This window comes from Ambystoma mexicanum, chromosome 4q (assembly GCF_040938575.1).
Source record: "Ambystoma mexicanum isolate Mex_15411 chromosome 4q, UKY_AmexF1_1, whole genome shotgun sequence".
In the NCBI taxonomy this organism is placed as follows: domain Eukaryota; kingdom Metazoa; phylum Chordata; class Amphibia; order Caudata; family Ambystomatidae; genus Ambystoma; species Ambystoma mexicanum.
This window is the reverse complement of record NC_090928.1, coordinates 85,774,752-85,793,793: the sequence shown is the minus strand read 5'-3', so window position 1 is coordinate 85,793,793 and position 19,042 is coordinate 85,774,752. Positions and strand designations below refer to the sequence as shown.

The 19,042-nt window shown below is 44.2% G+C and overlaps 1 protein-coding gene across 1 annotated transcript in view; it reads right to left on the bottom strand.

Moving 5' to 3' along the window:
- HDDC2 (HD domain containing 2) overlaps nt 1-19,042 on the bottom strand; it is a 201,084-nt gene that overhangs the window by 142,994 nt on the left and 39,048 nt on the right. The window contains exon 3 of the mRNA XM_069607514.1: nt 10,286-10,388. Coding sequence (XP_069463615.1) covers nt 10,286-10,388 — 103 coding nt within the window. The remainder of the gene's footprint in view (nt 1-10,285; nt 10,389-19,042) is intronic.

The window sequence follows — 19,042 nt, the reverse complement described above, 5'->3', positions numbered from 1 at the left end:
AAGGGTACACTGTGATGGATTCTCTGCATAGGTGCGCCGCCAATACGGCTAGTACCTTGGTGTATACGCTTGTAGCGGAGGCTAAGCCGAAGGGTAGCAGCTTGAATTGGTAGTGCTGATTCACTATTTTGAAGAGCAGGAATCTTCTATGCACTGGGAACATTGAAATATGAAAGTATGCATCTTTCATGTCCAAGGTTGCCATGTAGTCTCCCTGTTCTAGCAGTGGAATTACTTTGTGTAGCGTTGTCATGTGGAATTTCTGTGGCTTGACAAAGGAATTTGCAGGGCTCAGGTCTAGAATAGGGTGCATTGTTAGGTCTTTCTTTGGCACAAGGAAGTAAATTGAATAGATACACGTGTTTACCAGGTTTGCCAGGACGATTTAATGGCGTCCTTTAGCAGCAGTGCCTTGACTTCTTCTAGCAGGATGTACTGTTCTTCCTGCGTAGTTAGTCTTAGTCTTGGCGGGTGGTTGGCTGGTGTTTGTATTAGCTCTATGCAATAGCCCCCGCCATGGTGGAAAGTACCCACTTGTCCTACGTGATCCCCTCCCATGAGTGTGTAAAATGAGAAATACAAACGCCTACTGGGCAGGCACGGGAGGAGACCCTGTAGTGGGTAGTTATTGCTTAGGAGGGGTGGAACCCCTTCCTGAGGAGGAAGATCTGCCTCTACTTCTGGACCTTCTGTGGCCCCTTTGAAAACTTTGTTGGGTGGACTGCCCCTGTGAGGAACCCCAGGATGAACTCTGTCCCCGGTTGTAGTTCGAGGACCATGGGATTTCCGTCCTCTAAACCGGTGTGTATTAGAACCTCCTCTCTGCACAAATGGTTTGTTTATAAGTTGATTCAGGGATTTGAGGGTGTCATATTCCTCCATAGAGCTCTTCTGTGCGTCCTCGACCGACTTACCGAATAATGCTTTGGGCTCGATGGGCATGTTCAAAAGGGTGGCTTGGGTCTTCAACTTGAAACCTGATTGACATAGCCATGCATGGTGTTTGATGAGGGTACCTTCCACCACAATCCTTCACGCATTTTCTGCTGCGTCTCAATTATTTCTAAGGATGCAGCTTGCTAATTATTGCCCTTCAGCAATTGCTTGCTAGAGCTGTGTCATTTGGGTGTCTCGGGGGCCTAGTCTATTTGCTGTGAGATTTCGTCCCACTTGTGGCAATTAGAACGGGACAGTAGTGTAGTGTTGTTGGCTATCCTCACTTGGTAGGCGGCTGAGGAAGCCACTTTCCTGCCTAAGGTGTACATCTTTTTGCTCTCCTTGTCAGGAGGGGCTACGGCAGAGGCTAACGGTGTGCCCCTCTCTTTCTTGGGTTGGTCACTACTAGAGAGTCAGGCTTTAGCTGCCACCTACTGTAAAATGGGTCTGATGGGGCTGGACTAAACATTTTCTCAATGCATTGATTGACTGCCCTTGTCAGATTGGGGTTAAGTAGAGAAGGCTGAATGCACCTATGGACAGATTGGAGCAGTGGGATGAACTGTGCTGCAGATCTGTTATCCCCAATGATGTCCTCTACAAAGTCTTTATCGATCTGAGCTTCCTGTGTATCAATTTTGAAGTGCTCTGCAGCTTTTGGAAGAAGATCATTATACTGCAGTTGGTTGTCTACAGGGGAATCAGCCACTGGTTGAGTATGGTCTGGGGATTGGAAGATTTATAAATCATTGTCGTCATTGTCCTAGTATTGATCTGCATCCTCCATGTCCCCTTGGTATCCTTGGTCTGCTAATGAGCAAGGGTCTTGGGAACCTTGAGTGTCGTCATAGCATAGGTCATCAGACACGGTCTGATCGGTAGTTGTAATAGATTAAGTTAGGTCTATGCAGCCTTTTTTGGCGTCTGGTTGCTTGCTAGCTGATTCATCTTCAGGGAGCCCCTGGAGGTTGATAAGCAGTTCTGGGTGTTGATCCAGAAAATCAACAAAACTAGACATTCTTTTCATACCCCTATCAAACTGTTCTGGGGTCCATTGGAAGGATGGTAACACTATGGGAGCAGGTGCAGGCAGAGGCTCTGGAGAAGGGTCCTGCTTATGGTGCATTGCCTTTGAAAGGGGGCTGAGTATTCCCTATCCTTTGAACTTTGTGTTTTTGAGGGTAGGGGTGTCGAAGATTTGGAGTTTTTAAACGTCTTTGCCTTAAGGAGGGTGTCAGATGTGTTTTTGAATGAGTTCACTTATTTTGGAATTTTTTTGCGGGAGCTGTCATGCGTCTTTCGACGTATGTTCGTCGTGACCCAAGGGCTTTCCCGATTTGCTTGCAGTGTTGGAAACTGACGTTGGCGTCTGTTTCAGGGGCCTGTCGTTTGGCGATCGCGAACGCGATGGCCCAGATTTTTCGGAACTTCCCTTTGACATTGCGTGTGGTTTATCAGTCGACGATATGGTGAACTGTCAGCCATAGGGGGTGTTTAGTGTGGCATGCAGTGGAAGTGCCCGAGCAGCCGGGAGTCGTCTACGTAGCGGGGCCGCCAGCCTGAATGTTGGAGGCGGGGGCTCGCACGCAGGAATCCAATGGTTCCCGATCGCCCTCTGCGTCACTTAGGACACCTACGCTGCCATCGCTGTAGGCTCCTTCGACGTACATCGCAGCCTCAGCCTGCACGGCATGGGGGGCCGAGCGTTTAGTTTTTCGGTCCTTTAAAGTTTTTGGCCGAAACAGTTTGCAGGACTTGCACTGTTTCTCAGAGTGTTCCCTAGGGAGGCAAAGGTTACAAACACTGTGAATAATTCCAGGGAAACTTCCTATTACAGGAAGGACAGAATTGAAAAGGTGTATTTTCCATAATGTGGAAGGATGGCAGCCTGGTAAAATAAAAGGAAGTAAAGGGGAATATGAATTGTCTAAATGAGATGGACTATGACCTCCCCCTGACTCACCCTACTGTATAGAGCCGAGGCCCGTTGGGGCCTAAAGGTCGCTGTCGTCGACGAATGGGCTTGTCCTCAAAAGCCGTCGACGGAGATCCGACAGTGTACGGTTGTCGAAAGGACAGAAAGAAAGTCTAACTTTAAACTTTTTATAAGCAATGACATCAGTCAGAAGGAACTCTGCCATATGCGTCCGACTACGATGGTGCAAAAAAACTATCTGAGGGACCTAAATACGTGAAGGTCCATGGATACAGTGGACGTCATACTAGGGATAGTATTACTGGCACGTCCTTTTAACATCTCTTTTCAAGTTTTGAAAACAAATCAAATACTCCAGGCCAACCACTAGATGTCGGCCTATGCATAGCATGTGGTCTAAGAAGATCCACAAGCCTCAGAACTGTGTTATCTTGCTAAAGTATTTTATTTAAGTGACTAAGGTATCCTGATGATCTTTGCCTTTTCTGCTGCTGCATAAGACTTTTGTTCCACTCCTACACTGACTTTGATGAACTCTTGAATAGTTGGGAACTGAACTTCCAAAGCATTAGAAGCCTTGAAAAGTGTTACTAGAAAGTACATTTCTGCTTTAGTGCTGAATAACTCCTTTTCCTTCCAACAGATTTTGTCTGAAGTGACTTTTATAAATGAATTTATAAAAAACCTATCATTTCTCTGTAACAAATGCAGGTGCGCTGCACTACAAGTTATACGGTAGAATTGTCATTAGTGTCATTTTCTGTAAACAATTGTAAGCGCAAGCAACAACTATGGAAGCCGTCACCTTTGAAAAGTATTGTTTATATTTCCTATATGTATTAGTTAGTCTAAAAGAGTATTTAATTACTGCCCCATGTATATGAAATAAATGAATATTTTATTATAACTTTCAGTGTGTAAGTGTTTATTTGAACTATTGTTTTGACTGGGTCTAGCATACTTACTTACAACTTGCATCTTCCTCATAAAATAGGCCTGGCTGGTCTGCCATTCTACCAGATCCTTTGGTTAGTACAGACTTTGAGTTGGGGACCTGTATACCAAGCGATAGTTCTATAGAATCTTACCTCCAAGTGGACTTTAGGAAAACTCCACTAACAACAGCAGCAATAAAAATATGCATGGGGCCCCCAACCAGTCCCCCTTAGTCTCTTCAAACTAGGTGGAATCGGAATAATAAACAAGCAACACTGGGCCAAACACTCGCCGTGCAACGATCCATTGCAAGCGGGTTTCACGAAGAACGTCGGGACCACAAAAAACATCATGTTTTTTTAGCATAATAAAAAGCCTCCCAAGAGAACAAAAAAAAAAAAAAAAGGTTTATCCCATGCCTTCGACAAAATCGACCAAGACATTCTATGGGCAAAACTGGCAATGTCCCGAGCAGACCCTAGAACCCATTATTGCTCTACATTCAAAAACATCGATCAGAGTAAAACTCAATCAAAAAGGCAACCTGTCAGAAGAAATACTGACAAACAGAGGCGTGAAGCAGGGCTCCCCCCTGGCACCGGCCCTCTTCACAGCTTTTCTTGGTGATTTCAAAGACTCCGGAGAATCCCTAAGAACATTTCCACCGAAACTAGGAAGAACCGAAATCCCGAGGCTCTTATACGCAGACGACATCATCCTGATTGACCAGACACTGATAGGACTCCAACGTCAACTGGACAATTTGGACACGTATATAACAGAAAACAATTTAGAGATCAACAAAGAAAAAACTAAAATTTTGATCCTCGAGAAATCTACAAAAACAAACAGAAAACCACATCAATGGACCATAGACTCTACAAAAATCGACCAAGTAACAGAATTCAAATACTTAAGGGTCATGATCGACAGCTCTGCCAATGAAACAAGCATGCAGATAAACCTCTGGGAAAAAACCTAGAAACTCACCTCACAGGCTAAGGCCCGGGACAGGAAATTCGGCCGCTTCTCCCCGATGCCCGTGATAAAATACTACAAAGGGAAAGTTGTTCCGTCCCTGACATACGGAGGTGAAGGCATGCCGAAAATCCCTGCATGTCTTTGGCACAAACTCGAAGCCCACTTTTGGCGAGAACTACTCCAACTGCCAAAATCAACATCGTTACCGGCAATTAGGAGGGAACTGGGCCTGCTGTCACTAAAAGGTTCAGTCGACTGGAACGAAATGGCTCTCTTCAGAAAAATCACCATGACAGACACAGCTCCTCAATACAAAATGATAAAAGAAGAAATTGTCGGAAAATGCAAAATGCTTTCAACCTGGGCTCGCAAGCAGAAAACTCAACTGGAGCAAACTGGATGCAGTGAGGATGACCTTATCCAAAATCCAACACGAGTGAAGAAAAAACTAAACCAACTCGACTGGATAGAAACATTAGATAAGGCCGCTGCAAACAAACTCTTGGCCCACTTACCAACACAAATAAAAAAAATTGAACAAAATTGATCAAGTCTATACCTGCTTTCCTGACAAACGCAGAAGACAAACCTTACTAAGGGCCAGGCTTAACCTTCTGCACACAAATGAAATAAGAGCCTTAAGAGGCCAGTCAACATCTAACCTGTGCCATCTGTGCAAGAATAGCTCTGAAACAGAATCAGTAAGACATCTTCTGATGGCTTGCCCAGAAACAGCCATCCTGAGGAAAGCATACCTAGCACCGCTCTTCGAATCATCTGTACTGAGAGAGGAGAATGTCTGGTGGTGCCGCCTGCTAAGCGGAAGAAAAACTCGCTGGACGATAGCAGCGACAAAAATCCTGGAAGCTGCACTAGCAGAGTGTTCGAAAACAGAAAACCCTTCATCTGATGCACAACGAACGACGTCAACAACCAACAACTAACTAGCTAATAGAACTCATAGAACACATTTTGTAAAATCAATAAATTTTGATAAAACACAAAATAAAAAAATTAAAAAAACAAGCAGCAATTGAAGGGCAACATTTTCAGTGCAGGACTAGGGTAGTTGTGTTCAAGCATAGGTACAGGCAACATTTTAGCAATAGCAGCCACGACAAAGGTGTAGTTCAAATGCAAAGCACAAATAAGTAGCATAGCAGTCTCACTGAAAGTAAAAGTACTCAACCATGTAGACAGATTGCGTAGATTGTGGATATAAATTAGAAGCTATGGTTTTCAAGTGGTTTTGCTATTAGTCAGCAAAGAAACAAATGACGGTATGGTGTACAATACATCAGTGGTCACGATTGTTATATACAATTCAGTACTGTAGCCAGTAAAACCATGAGCAAGACTTTTTTTTTTTTAAAGAGCATACCCTTAGAACTAAATGACTCTCAGAGACGGAGGGCCCAATTCTCGGCTAGGTGTAAATTGCTGAAAATGTTGGATTATGCTTGGATGACTTGTTCAGCATTAACCCCTATTCTGTTGGTCTCGCGTTTCACAGAGGGAGCACACAATGCACCAGTTCAGGAACCTGTGCGCCCGTTTCCAGCATCATCTGGAACCCAACCTGGCAACCACCAGTTCTGCAAACAGGTAATTTGCATGTGTATTCTGGGGTCACTGCTCCACATTAGTGAAAGTGTTACAAAATGTCAGACACATACAAAACCTCCTTTTGTGTTGGTCTGCTTATTGCACTTGTTATTATGGAGAAATGTGACCAGAGAACAGAGGTAAAGTCACCCATCTCCCTCCCAGTCACAACCTACCTTACACATCTAACTAGACATGTGCTTTTGCACTGGGAGAACACAGCAGATTAAGTGCTTCTCAAAAAATAATCTCACAAGTATGCCTGATCCTAATTGTTTTGGTTTAAGTAGCTATAATGCACATCATCTTAAATAACTCTGCAACGTTGCTATAATTAGTGGATTATTGTCTTGTGGGGTGTTGGAGGGAGGGCTTGTTGAGGATTGTTCCAGTGCTGCGGAAAGCTTAAAAATAAATGGAATGCAAAAAGTGGTGTTTTGGGCAGCGCTTTTGTTGAATTCCGAATGCTACGCAATTAGAGAAAACTGCTGCTGAAAATTTGTAATCCGCCCATTAATTTTAAAAAAAACTAGTGAAATACAGGCAGTGTGACACAGCAGTATCGTCCTCTGCGCCGACGCCCAGGACCCCCTGAGAATGAGGATGGTACCTTGGCATCAAGAAAAGGCACAATGTAGCATGGTGTTTACCACACTCAATGTGGTACAGATTCAGGCCCTGGACATTTTCAAAGGTTTACAGACTGGAAACGTGAACAAGTTATGCAAAACAAGATTAAATGAGTTGTCCAGGATAACACGCATTGGTTAAGATGTGAAGCTATTCCTGCACTTGACCACATTGGTTCCCAGCTCTATGCAGAGTGTTTCACTTTCATGAACTAAAATAATGCCTTATTGTTTTAAGAACTCACTTGGAAAGTACACAACACATAATAACCCCAAAATGACAACATTTAAAACCAATTTCTTTACAGAAGTATTTCATGTAAAAGGACAATGCTTCTAGCTTAATTTTCACTATCACCAAGGCAAGTATAGCACTACAATATTAATTGTTGGGAGCTTTAGCGGCTTCATCTGGGATTTTCAATAGTATTTTAAAGCTTTACATACACTTGAAAGACAGAATTGAAGACTGCTATTTAGTATGTGCAAAAGTACATTTCAAATTGCTAAATGAGCAGACTAGAAAATATGTTTTCCAGCGGTCTGTGACATTTGGTTGTCTCCCTTGTGTCTAGAACCCCTTCCACTCAAATGGCCTACATGAAAAGAAATGTCAAGCACTAGGCTAAACAACACCACCCATAAGTGAGAAGGCAAACCTTTCCACAGGAGACAGCACAGTACAATACAGTGGCATATGATAATTAGTCCAGTATCACTATCTTCTGCTGGAAAAGCCGGGACATGAGCCTATACTTTGGTTCCAGTGTCACAAAATTGACAACCTAATCACCTCTTCTAACACTTTATGCTCCTCATTGGGAAGTGGTGACTAGTTTTAACAACCCTCATTTGGAGGAATAAATCTCTAGACCTGCACCACATGGATGCTATGTCACTTTCTATTGCTAGTGCTTACTGGTCCAATTAGATTGCTGTGTAGCACACGTTAAGTGATACTATCACAAAAGTATATATACATGCAAGTTTATCAACCGCAAAAGGCTGAGTCGGCCTTGCTGGAATTTAGTACTGTGATTTGGCATATGAGCGCAAATCTCAGTAACCAATACTTAAGAAACTGAGCTATCTTCTGAGCAATCATGGCACTCAAATGTAACAATATGAATTTTAACTTTTGGTATGGCACATTATCTATATATAACCCACAGAAGGGTGAGAATACTACTACCATGACTAGACAAAAGGCACCTCAGCAGCACACCATACAACATGGTATGTGTTATTTTAGTTTTGTAAATCAAATGGGCACTGACTGATTTTAATCAGGCAGCCATGTGGGGCCCCCTCCATTGCCCTTTTGCCCTCCCATAAAGACGTCTCTGCACACAGACCACACAACACTGCACTACTACTAAAAGATGCCAGCCCAAATGCTGGCTACCCACACTCTGGATAGCACTCTGCTACTCTCGCGCTAGGTCTGCACTATAAACAATACAATTAAAAAACAAATAACCAGAGTTCACTTAATTCCCACCAACATTCAGGCGAATGAGTCAACTGATTCGCCCCATGTTACATTGCATAATCAAATGGGCCATGCATCAGTTCATCACCTAGGGTAACTGGACACTGAATCTGATGGCACCCCCAGCATGAATAAATACAGTAGTTTTCCTCCTATTCCACTGAACTCAGCCGTGATAGTGTTTGCCAAGCTGTTAATGCTATACACCTATACTGATAACTAGGATGTGATATCCTACTCAGAATGACTGCACTTTACTCTCATCGCCCATCATAGCTCACTCAATCCCATCCTTTGTCACGTGGCCAAGCAGGTATGGTGCGTACATGATTGAGATTATCCCTACGCGTACACTTCTGTATTTGAGCACGCGCAGTGCAAAGCAGTGATTACACACTTACATCTTAACAAGCTTACATCGGAACAACTCAGAAATAAGGGAATTCCGACTAAGAATGTTGACCAATGTATACCAAACGAACCGATAACTCAGCCACTAAACCTGAATAAATTCGAGGGCCCATGAGTGGCGAACTATCTGCCTACACGAATCTGATTGGAGCCCTCAAGCTGACTGTACTCGCACAATCTCTGTGCCTCTACTACAATGCATCGCCTTGGCAATACCATACCACCTAACATGGCATTTTAGTTTTTCGTTTGTACTTATCTGTTTATTTATCATCTGTCCGATTATTTTCAAATAGTCCTCATCACAACTATATATTTCACTATCCGACAGCCTTTACTATGGTTTAGAACTCATATGTATTCCTGGGAAATAAAATTAAGTCACATATTACATATACAGGGCACAATTACTAAACAACAACCATTTACACTGAGGGTGTCAGGCTGCCATGTTTGACTCCTTTGATAGGGCTGCACTATCCCTCTGTTAGACATCAACATTCACTGTTTAACTCAGTCAGACAGGCTCATCAGCCCCAGAATTAATATCCTGCAGATTGTGCCTGTGGTACAAAATAGGAGTATGCCAGGGCAAATAAGTCACCAAAAACTTTACAAGTGCGCAAGCGCAACTCAAGCCACTCACTCATACAAAATAGTGCACTCATTCCATAATCTCCAAACCTGCCTCGAAACAGTGCAAACGGATCCTTTACACTTAGAGTATTCTCTTCATTCCTGCATCATAAACCCTGCATCCCTCCCTGCCTTTTATCTGTAGCACCCATTTCCCTTCCTCTTATCCTTTCCCATATCTTGATATCCCGGGCATGGGCACCATACCCCAATTTACCAACACGTCTAGTCTCTGAGACTACCATGGTGGTGGTGTGCAGAGCACAAACTCCTCAGAGCATATCAAATGACAAACCAAAGCAAAATTCGGGAAACCAAGTCAGGTCCAGTTCTAAAGGTGCTATTAGCATGGGGGGCATGAGGGTTTGTCAGTTAATGTAGGTGCCATAGCAACACCTCATCCGAGCCAGCATAAGAGCTTGCACCAGCTCTGTCCACACTAGAGATAATCAGTGTATCAAGTGGTCTGTGCTGGATAGCTCGACGCCATTGTCAGACCTCCTTCAGCTGCCTTACACACACCAACTTTTAAAAATCAGAATACCGAACCCTTATCGTTTCTTCTAAGGGGAACAAGACTCTTAACCTGCAGAAATACCCAAGAAAGGAGACCTAGGGTCTCCTTAAGGGCCATGGCAAGATAACATTATTGGTTAAGAGCAGTATTTTAGAGTGTTGCTCCATTAGTGCAAGTGGGTGACTAAATAGGCAAGCAATACTAACCTCCTCACGTCTGTGTTTTTCTTCCTTGCAGATATTATCTGCAGGTGCTATGTCACCAACTATGCACTCTGCCATGTCATGGACCAACGCTAACCGGATGCATCTGGAAAGAAAACAAATTTAAAACATTGCAAAAATAATGAATATTTTCTGCTGTATTATTCTTCCTATTAGTCAAAGGTTTTTAACTCCTTTCAAAGAAACAGTTGTCAATAATTGGCCAAACAAACGGGCAACAGGATCACAAGCAAAGTTCATTCTGCTCCACAAGGATTCAACTGTAGAACATTCATGATGCCAATTATAATAAAATCTATGCACACACACAACCGAGGATACATTGCTTTTATAACAGATGAACTAGCTACGTTGAGTGAAATGGCAAATAACTCCGCACACTAGTGAAGAGTCATTAAATATTGAAATATTCTCACATCAATTGGACCCAGTAAGTTTGCCTACTTTGTCATCAAACACTAGAGCATGTCTCGGTGTTACATAGGTAACAGTGTGTCTTCAGTGTGCCGAATCCCAGGATGTCGTCACTGCCTCCATGTGGGAAGCCCCTTCACATGAGGCAAAGGTGGTGATGCTGCTACCAGATAGTCCCCCAGGTGGTGGTACTAAGTGGGTTAATCTCATGGGGAGGGAAACCCCCTATGGAACGGGGACAACACCTTGGGAGAAATGCAGAATAATAGCCTTAGACCGCAACCTCCCTCACCCAGTCACCCTGCACAGGACATAACCCCACACACTTCCATGTATGTCTGCAGCATAGACAATGTTGCTTCAACAGGAAACAATGAGACGAGGAAGAACACAGAGTACAGGGAGGACTATAGTACAGGGACAAGGAAGAAATGAAGACTAATGTGGAATAATATACCGAAGCACTACAAATGCACTAGTCAATTTGTGCCAAGCAAATCGCAACAGATCATAAGAAAGGGAAGAAGGACTTTTTTGATGAGAGAAGCCATCCCAAGAGGAAGCGGAAGTTTCAAATGTTGGCAGCAGTAGAGGAGATCGGACACCGACGGTTGCAGGAGAAGGACGCTTACCCACTGGTGGAGGTTGAGGCATCCGCTCCAGACAAACACCTGAGAGGAGCAGAAGCCTAAGCCCTCATCCAGATGGGAAGCTTGGAGAGTGTGCAGAAGCCACGGCGTTCAGCTCAGAGGTCAGGAGTTCGTGCGGAGCCATGGCAGTCCCAGGAAACCGCAGACAGAAGCAGAGAAGGCCCGAAGCATCTGCAAACACCCGAAGACACGGGAAGACCGGAACGGTTGGCGGGATGGCTGAAAGAAGGGAGAATCACAAAGGTGAGTCTGGGACCCGCACCCACAAACCTATTCAAGGTCTCCAAAAGCAATCTTCATAATCGCATTACCTGGCAGGATAGCGTACCAGACTGACTGTGACCAACGACGTAGCAGTAAAATAAGAAAACCACAGTAAAAGGCAGAAAAGGCAAAAACCTGGGACTCAGTCACATACTAAGAGAGCCTAAGCACTCTTCGTAGTCACAGTACCTGGCAGGACGGTGTACCAGGTTGGCTGGGAAACGAAGGTGAAGACAAGAGGAACCTTCATAGTCACAGTATCTGGGAGAGACAAGAGCCAGGTTGACTGTGAAATCTACTGGGAAGAAAGTAGGGGAAAGGAAGATTCCTCCCTAGTGATTTGTACATACAAGGCAAAGGCAAGAAAAAGGGAGATATTCCCTCAGCACTTGGACGAGGCAGGAGAGAAAACTAAGCGTAAGGAAAGCAAAGTACCCCTTATTGTTTTGTGGGCATTTTTGGAATACAAAGAAGGGAGACCCTCATTGGACATTCGGAGGTTAAGACAAACTGGGGAGTAATGTTGTCCTACCTTTTGAAGTTTATTTGTTGCACCATTGTGGATCTTTGTTTTGGAAGCTGGAAAATAACTTTGAGACTAAAGAAAATCCCCTTTTCAGATGAGTGACTTATTAGAGAGAGGGCCGGAAATAGGATTTTGACACAACTGTGGACTTATTTCTTTGTACTATCCCGACATACTCCTTAGAATATTCTTTCAAGGCAGAGAAACCCCTCTTAATATTAGGAAGGCATTTCCCCAACCCTCATTTTAATAAAAGTCTTTATTGATTGTTTGCTTGTAAGGCGCTTATACAATAAGAATATACAGTTTCAAAGCGCCCACAGGGCAGGGAGGGAGTGAGGGTGGGAAATACATTTCAAACACAATATTTAAGAGCAGAGGGGGAAGAGGGAGAGGCACGAGCCTACTATGCCATGTGAGTATTCAGAACATGCAAATGTAGAAAGGAAGAGGGAAGAGTGGGGTATGTGCTGGGGAGTCGGAGCCTGTGGGTGAGCCATAGACTAAGTGCTAGGAGTGTTGAGTGCTACACGGTCTGGGCCGCGGGAGTCTCCAGAGTGGAGGGTGTGAACATGCATAGTTCTGTGGAAAGACCGGAGCTGGTAAGAATTGGTGTCGGAGGTCAAGGCCCCCGAAGATGCCTAAGAGCCAAGGACACAGATTCAGCAACTGTGGCATTAGTAGAGAGGTGAAGGAGAGATGGAGGAGGAAAAGAGTAAAGTCTTAAAGAGCTTTCAGAATTTGAGAATATCCTGCTCAAGATAGAGGAAGGCTATTCCAAAGGAGGGAGCCCGCAGACGAAAGTGACCAAACCTCTGCCCTCTGTTTAGCAAAACGCTTTACATACAAAGAGTTAGTTCCAGAGGAGCAAAGAGGTCTAAAGGGAGAGTCTTTAGTGAGATAAAGTTGAAGATAGTGTGGTCTCCAGGCCCAGAAAGCCTTGTGGTTGATACAGAGAGGATTTGAATTTAATCCGTGCAGCAACCGGGAGCCAGTGAAGACTTTTTAGTGCAGGAGAGATGCAGTCCCTGGGTTTAAGGCTTGCTGCCCTATTCTGGATAAGCTGAAGGGGTTGCAGAGTGGAAGAAGGAAGATTCAGGAGGAGGCTGTTACAGCAGTCACGTCTAGAGAGAACCAGGGCTTGAGTCACATTGAGCCTATCATGGAAATTGAGAAAAGGTAAAATTCCTTGGAGAAGGAAGAGCTGATAGTTGGACTTCTTGGCAATGTCCTGAGTGTGAGGGGGGGGAGAAAAGAAAGAAAGAAAGAAAAAGAAAGAAAGAAAGAGAGAGAGATCGAGAGAGATCGAGAGAGATCGAGAGAGATCGAGAGAGATCGAGAGAGATCGAGAGAGATCGAGAGAGATCGAGAGAGATCGAGAGAGATCGAGAGATCAAAGAGGACTCCAAGGTTTCTGGCCAGAGTGAGGGGAAGAAGGAGGCAGCAGGAGTCCCAATGAGAAATCAGTTTTACACGTGTTAAGGCAAAGATTACTGGAGGTGCCCCAGGACTGAATGGCAGATAGGCAGTCCGGGGTGAGGGAGGGTGAGCAGGGAGCAGGAAGAAGAGCTGTGTGTCCTATGCGCAACACTGGAAGTGGGAGAAAGAGGAGATGAGGCATACAAGTAGAGCAAGGTAGATGTTAAAAAGCCAGGTGGAAAGTATAGAGCCCTGGGGGACACCACAGGTGGAGATGAATGTAGAAGAGAAGAAAAGTGGCCCAGGAAGACTTGGGAAGAGCGGTTAGTGAGGAAAGAGGACAGCCAATCCAGTGCCGTTCTGAGATACCAAGTGCATCGTGGAGCCTTTGTATGAGGATGCAATGGTTAACTGTCGAATGCAGAGGAGAGATTTGAGAAGGCTACGGACAGCAGGGTAGTTGAAGTCCAGAGATGCAAGCAGTTCTTCACACGTGTTCAAAAGAGCAGTTTCCTGGATGAACGGAAACCAGATTGGTGGTCATGGAGGGCTCCAACAAGTTCAGTATGAGAGTTGAGTTGGGGCAAGGTTAGCTTCTCAAGTAACTTCCCCAGGAAGAGTGCGATAGCTTGCAGGGCAGGTAGGGTCAGAAGATGTTTTTTTCCAGTGGGGTGGGCGGGGGGGTGGGCGGGAGCACAAGGGAGTGCTCTGATAACAGTCATGCCACCTGTGTGTCAGTCTCCTCCTTCCACACGGTTACAACATTCAAAACCCAGTCCGTTGAATAGAGGTGCAATTTCAGTTTGCAACATTTCTCCTGGCCATTGGAAACAACTGTTTTGTTGTACTAACAAGTGTATCTTGACCTTGACCCAGCCATGTCGCAGGGACTCTTTCCATCCATAGCAACTATATTTGATTATGGGCCCTCTATGGCACTCAGATTGGGTTGAGTTTGCGATAGCATAGGACTTGCTTTTCTTTTTGAACCAACATGGGACCTGCTCTTCCACCTGCAGCAGACTATTCCTAAACTTTGCGTAATGAAAAATTGCGTTTTGTGACAAGACTGGTCACCCAGACTTGTCAAAAGGGGTGGGGAGGTGGAAAGCCTGTCCCAAAACAACCTGGACCGAGACCTGGCCCAGAGGGAGGGGCTAATGGTCAGGGACCCAATACTTACCACCTTTCCCTTTGCGGCCATGTATGCTTCGGAACCTTAACTCCAACCTTGCCTCATGTTCAGAAACTTGCCAGTGATTTTGTTTATTTTCAGAATTCACCAGTTGGGTGTGGGGAGGCAATCATGAAGGACAAGAAAGAAACCCAGTATCTGCGACAGAGATACAAATTGGAGAAAATGAGACTTGGAGAAGCAACAGAAAGGACACACCAAGGAGATCACAGCCCTGCCAATACCTGGCTTCGATTTTGCACAGCATGACAAAAGAGAAAGATTCTGCAGCGTGCATAGTAGCCACTGCACATAGACCAACGCTGCGGGACAGGCAAAACCAGACGGCGAGATTGTGCAACCAGTCAACAAAACACAAAAATTAGTTTAAGACTTCCATGTCTGCCATCAATGATATGCAATGAGCCTGTGCATAGAAAGTGTGCAGGACTTAGCCCACTAATTAGGCCTTTTTCCCCATATGTACAAGACAAAGCCTGATTGCAATGCAGCTAGCCATCATCTTTGGCACAATATTTATACTGCTATGTAGGTTTCCATAGGGATTTTATTATATCTGGATCATTTTCACCATTATTTGTTACTTTTCGACAAAATGAAAAAAACAATATTAGACAATTATTAGAATGAATACATATCAATTGGCTGGCTGTTTTTGCTATATGGGACGACATGCAAGAACCAATTCCCCGTTTAACTTATAGCCAGTAAAACATTTTAGGACACTTTGTTTTCAGTATGTGTTTAAAATATCGTAAAAACCATTTACATTTAAGGGAGGCAACAATTATGGCACCATACTCTACCAGTCCATGAAAAAAACATGGATATGGCAGCCTATTTTTTATTTTTATTGTTTAACGTGCGGACCTAGCTCAAGAGCAGTGGGGTGCTATACAGAATGTGGGTAGCCGACATTTGGGCTGAAATCTTTTAACAGTAGAACAGTACTGTGAGGTCTGCATCAGTATGTGCGTCCATATGTATAGCTAAGATTTATAACTCAAGCACACTCAAATCACACAAATGAAAATATACTAATGTGTAAACGTGTGTATGTTTTATATATATTTAGATGTACCTCTAAGCGGATGAATGCATCTCTGTACATGGCATTCTGTGCCCCCCTCCCAGAACTGTACTTGCCCATCAATGCAGCAGTAAGCGTCTAATGGTCGTGAGAGCCTGGTCTCCTTGGTGGGATGATCCCTGACCACAGTACTTCCATAAGAAAGCCCAGCGACCATTTTGCATCAGAGGAATTCCAGTGGAGCATGAAGGAGCCATCACATCCATTTGGGATGTGGACACAGTCCTGCACAAAGGAGGCGTACCTGATGCCAACACGACCACCAATCCATTAAAAACCTCAGCACTAAGGCTAAAAGTGGATAAGATTACCTGTTATGAAGGTAAACCAATCAGAAGGACCCCAAATAAGATTAAATGAGAATAACGTATACCTGGTTACAGAAGTGGAACACACAGATCACATAAAAGCCTTATTCATAAAGCACAATAGGTGTCAGCTACAAGAGGCAAAACGGCTTGACACAGAAACCTTATCTTTGAAGGTTTTACCAGCAAGCAGGCCAGTATAAGAGAGGAGAGCAGGAGCTGGAATACAATAGAGATACCTCAGAGAGACCTGTAAAGGAATGACATACATTGCCGTAATCGTATGTCTGGTGCTTGTATCTGCTTAGATTCACATGCTCAGCATAGTCAGCATACAGTCTGCCATCTAGTGGTAATCACAGAGTATTGCAACTTTTTTCAAAGATCAAAAAGGGGCCGCGGCTTGGACATATCTAACACTATCCCTACTGGGACATGCAGGGTACCAATGATCTCTCAGGCATCAAGGTCCTCCTGGTTGTTTTTGTTCTGCCATGAGAGAGCCTAAAGAGAATGTGTGAGTGAGTACAGAAGGATAGAAAGGTGGAAGATACCTTTGTTTCATCAACTCTAAGAGGGTGGAAAGAGTGGACACATGTGAATCTAAGCAGATACAAGCACCTGAAATATGATTACGGTGAGTAATATAGGTCTTCAGATGATTGTGAATCTGCTTAGAATTGCATGCTGTGCATAGACTAGCAAGCAGTACCAGGAGATGATGGTGGGATGTGTGAAGGAACAGCAGCAAAGAGATAACACCACCTGACCCACCTGATAATCAGTCTAAGAATGTGTATCTAAGCAGTACTGTTGTGTAAAGGTGTGAACTGAACTCCAGGTAGCTGCTTTCCAAATAGAATCTAGAGGAACATTTGGCAATTGAAGCTATAGTAGCTCCTGTGCCACGAGTAGAATGTGCTGTAGGCTTAAAGGGTAAATCTCTCTTAGACAGAAATTAGAACATTTGGATACATTTAGTGATCCATTTAGAGATTGCAGACAGAGACAGAGTCCCATCCTCTACCAGCGCAACACAGACAAAGAATTCATCTGTCTGTCGGAGTGGTATTGTCTTATTAAAGTAATACACCACTGCTCTCCTAAAAGTAGTGTATGGAGGTTCCTTTCAGCTGGGTTAGTGCGATTCTGAAAGAAAGTTGGAAGATCAATGGACTGGTTTACATGGAACTTGGAGATGAATTTAGGTGCAAAGCGTGGATGAGTGCGAAAAACCACTTTATGAATAGTAACACATGGGTCTTGAACTGAGAGAGCCTGCAGTTCACCAACTCTTCTAATGAAAGTTATAGCCACAAGAAAAGCAGTCTTGTAGGTGAGAACCTTAAGACTAGCTTTGGACGTTGGCTCAAAAGGAGGGGCCAGAAGCTTAGTAAGGACACATTCAAGCCCCAACCGGGAGTTGGATTAGAAATAGGAGGGTAAAGTCTTTTCACCCCTTCCATGAAAGCTTTGTTTACCTTCCACCAAGACATCTTGCTTTGAGAGGTGGTCTAAGAAGAGAGGGCAGCAAGGTGAACCTTTAATGACTTAAAAGCTAGTCCTGAGTCTAAGAGATGAGATAGATAAAGGACTATGTGTGTGGGTGAACAGTCAATTGGGTTGATGTTAGGAGTACCATACCAAACAAAGCATTTCCACTTAGTGGAATAACAGTGCCTGATGGTGACCGTGCCCCTCCAAGAATGTCCATAAGTATACGAGGTTCTAGACCCCTCTCACCCAAACTAAATGCAGATAGAATGATAGGCTGACCAATGGTCCCAGTATTGCAAAAATCAGAATTATAGTGATTTTTGAAGAAAAAGAGTACATGGGGGCGACGTATATTTTTAGGTTCAGAATGACCCAGGAAGTGAAGGGTGCCTTGGTTATTCCACACCATCATGAATATGTAAAAATGTAGTCCGGAAGCTGTATAGAAAATTGCTCAAAAGTAAATTGGTTTGCAGTTTGGTAGCCAAACATCTAGGCTAAACAGGCCGAGATATTTTCTAAAATGGATGCCGGCGACAAAATGGCATCTTGGGCGCAGGTGTCAAAAGGCCTGAATCATTCCGATATTGAATATTCTTTGGCAGCATTTCAATGTGAGATAAGCCTGTTTGGGATGGTATATTTAGAATTTCGAGGCAAGAAAAGCAGACATGATTTATAGCAAATCAGATTAGACAGAACAGCTGCTTACTGTAACGCTCACCTGATTCCCACGGAGGCGCCGACCTGTTCTGGACTGCTATGACCTCTTCTAAGGTGATACCCAGGACTCGGAAGACGGACTGGACCGGACCCCCAAACCTCGCCTGTCTGGCCCGTAGAAGAATCCTTCTGTAGATGGAAAAGGGAATTAACTGTCTGCTGGATAATGTGTCGGATTCCCCCCTTTCCCCTCTCACACTCCTCGACCCCCTCCGCGATTCCCCGTAGAGTCTCACCTTAGAGTCTGAATGGACGAGCTCTCCATCCTGCTTCCGATGCAGGGGCGCGTTGATTTCCAGTTACTTCACTGGATCTCGGGTTTGGTGAGTATTCAACTCCGCTTGACTTTTCCGATATGAGGCCATAAGTATTCAGTTGCAAAAGTTCAAGCCTTAATTGTCTGTTGTCCTTTTCTCTATTTCAGATGCAGGATGAAGAATCCGCGTTGAGGAATGGATTCGCCGAAGGTAAACTCTGGTGAGTCTTTTTGATGGAAGGTTCCCTTAGTGATCTTGCTTTCACCCACTAATGCGTGTGTCTTTTTCCCCTTAGGGGCCGGGGTATGGATGTGCCAAAGAAGCGGCGCCGACCCGAGGTGAGGAAAGATTGTCCCAACAATAATCAGGTAAGTCTTAAGGTGGAAGAATCAGGCC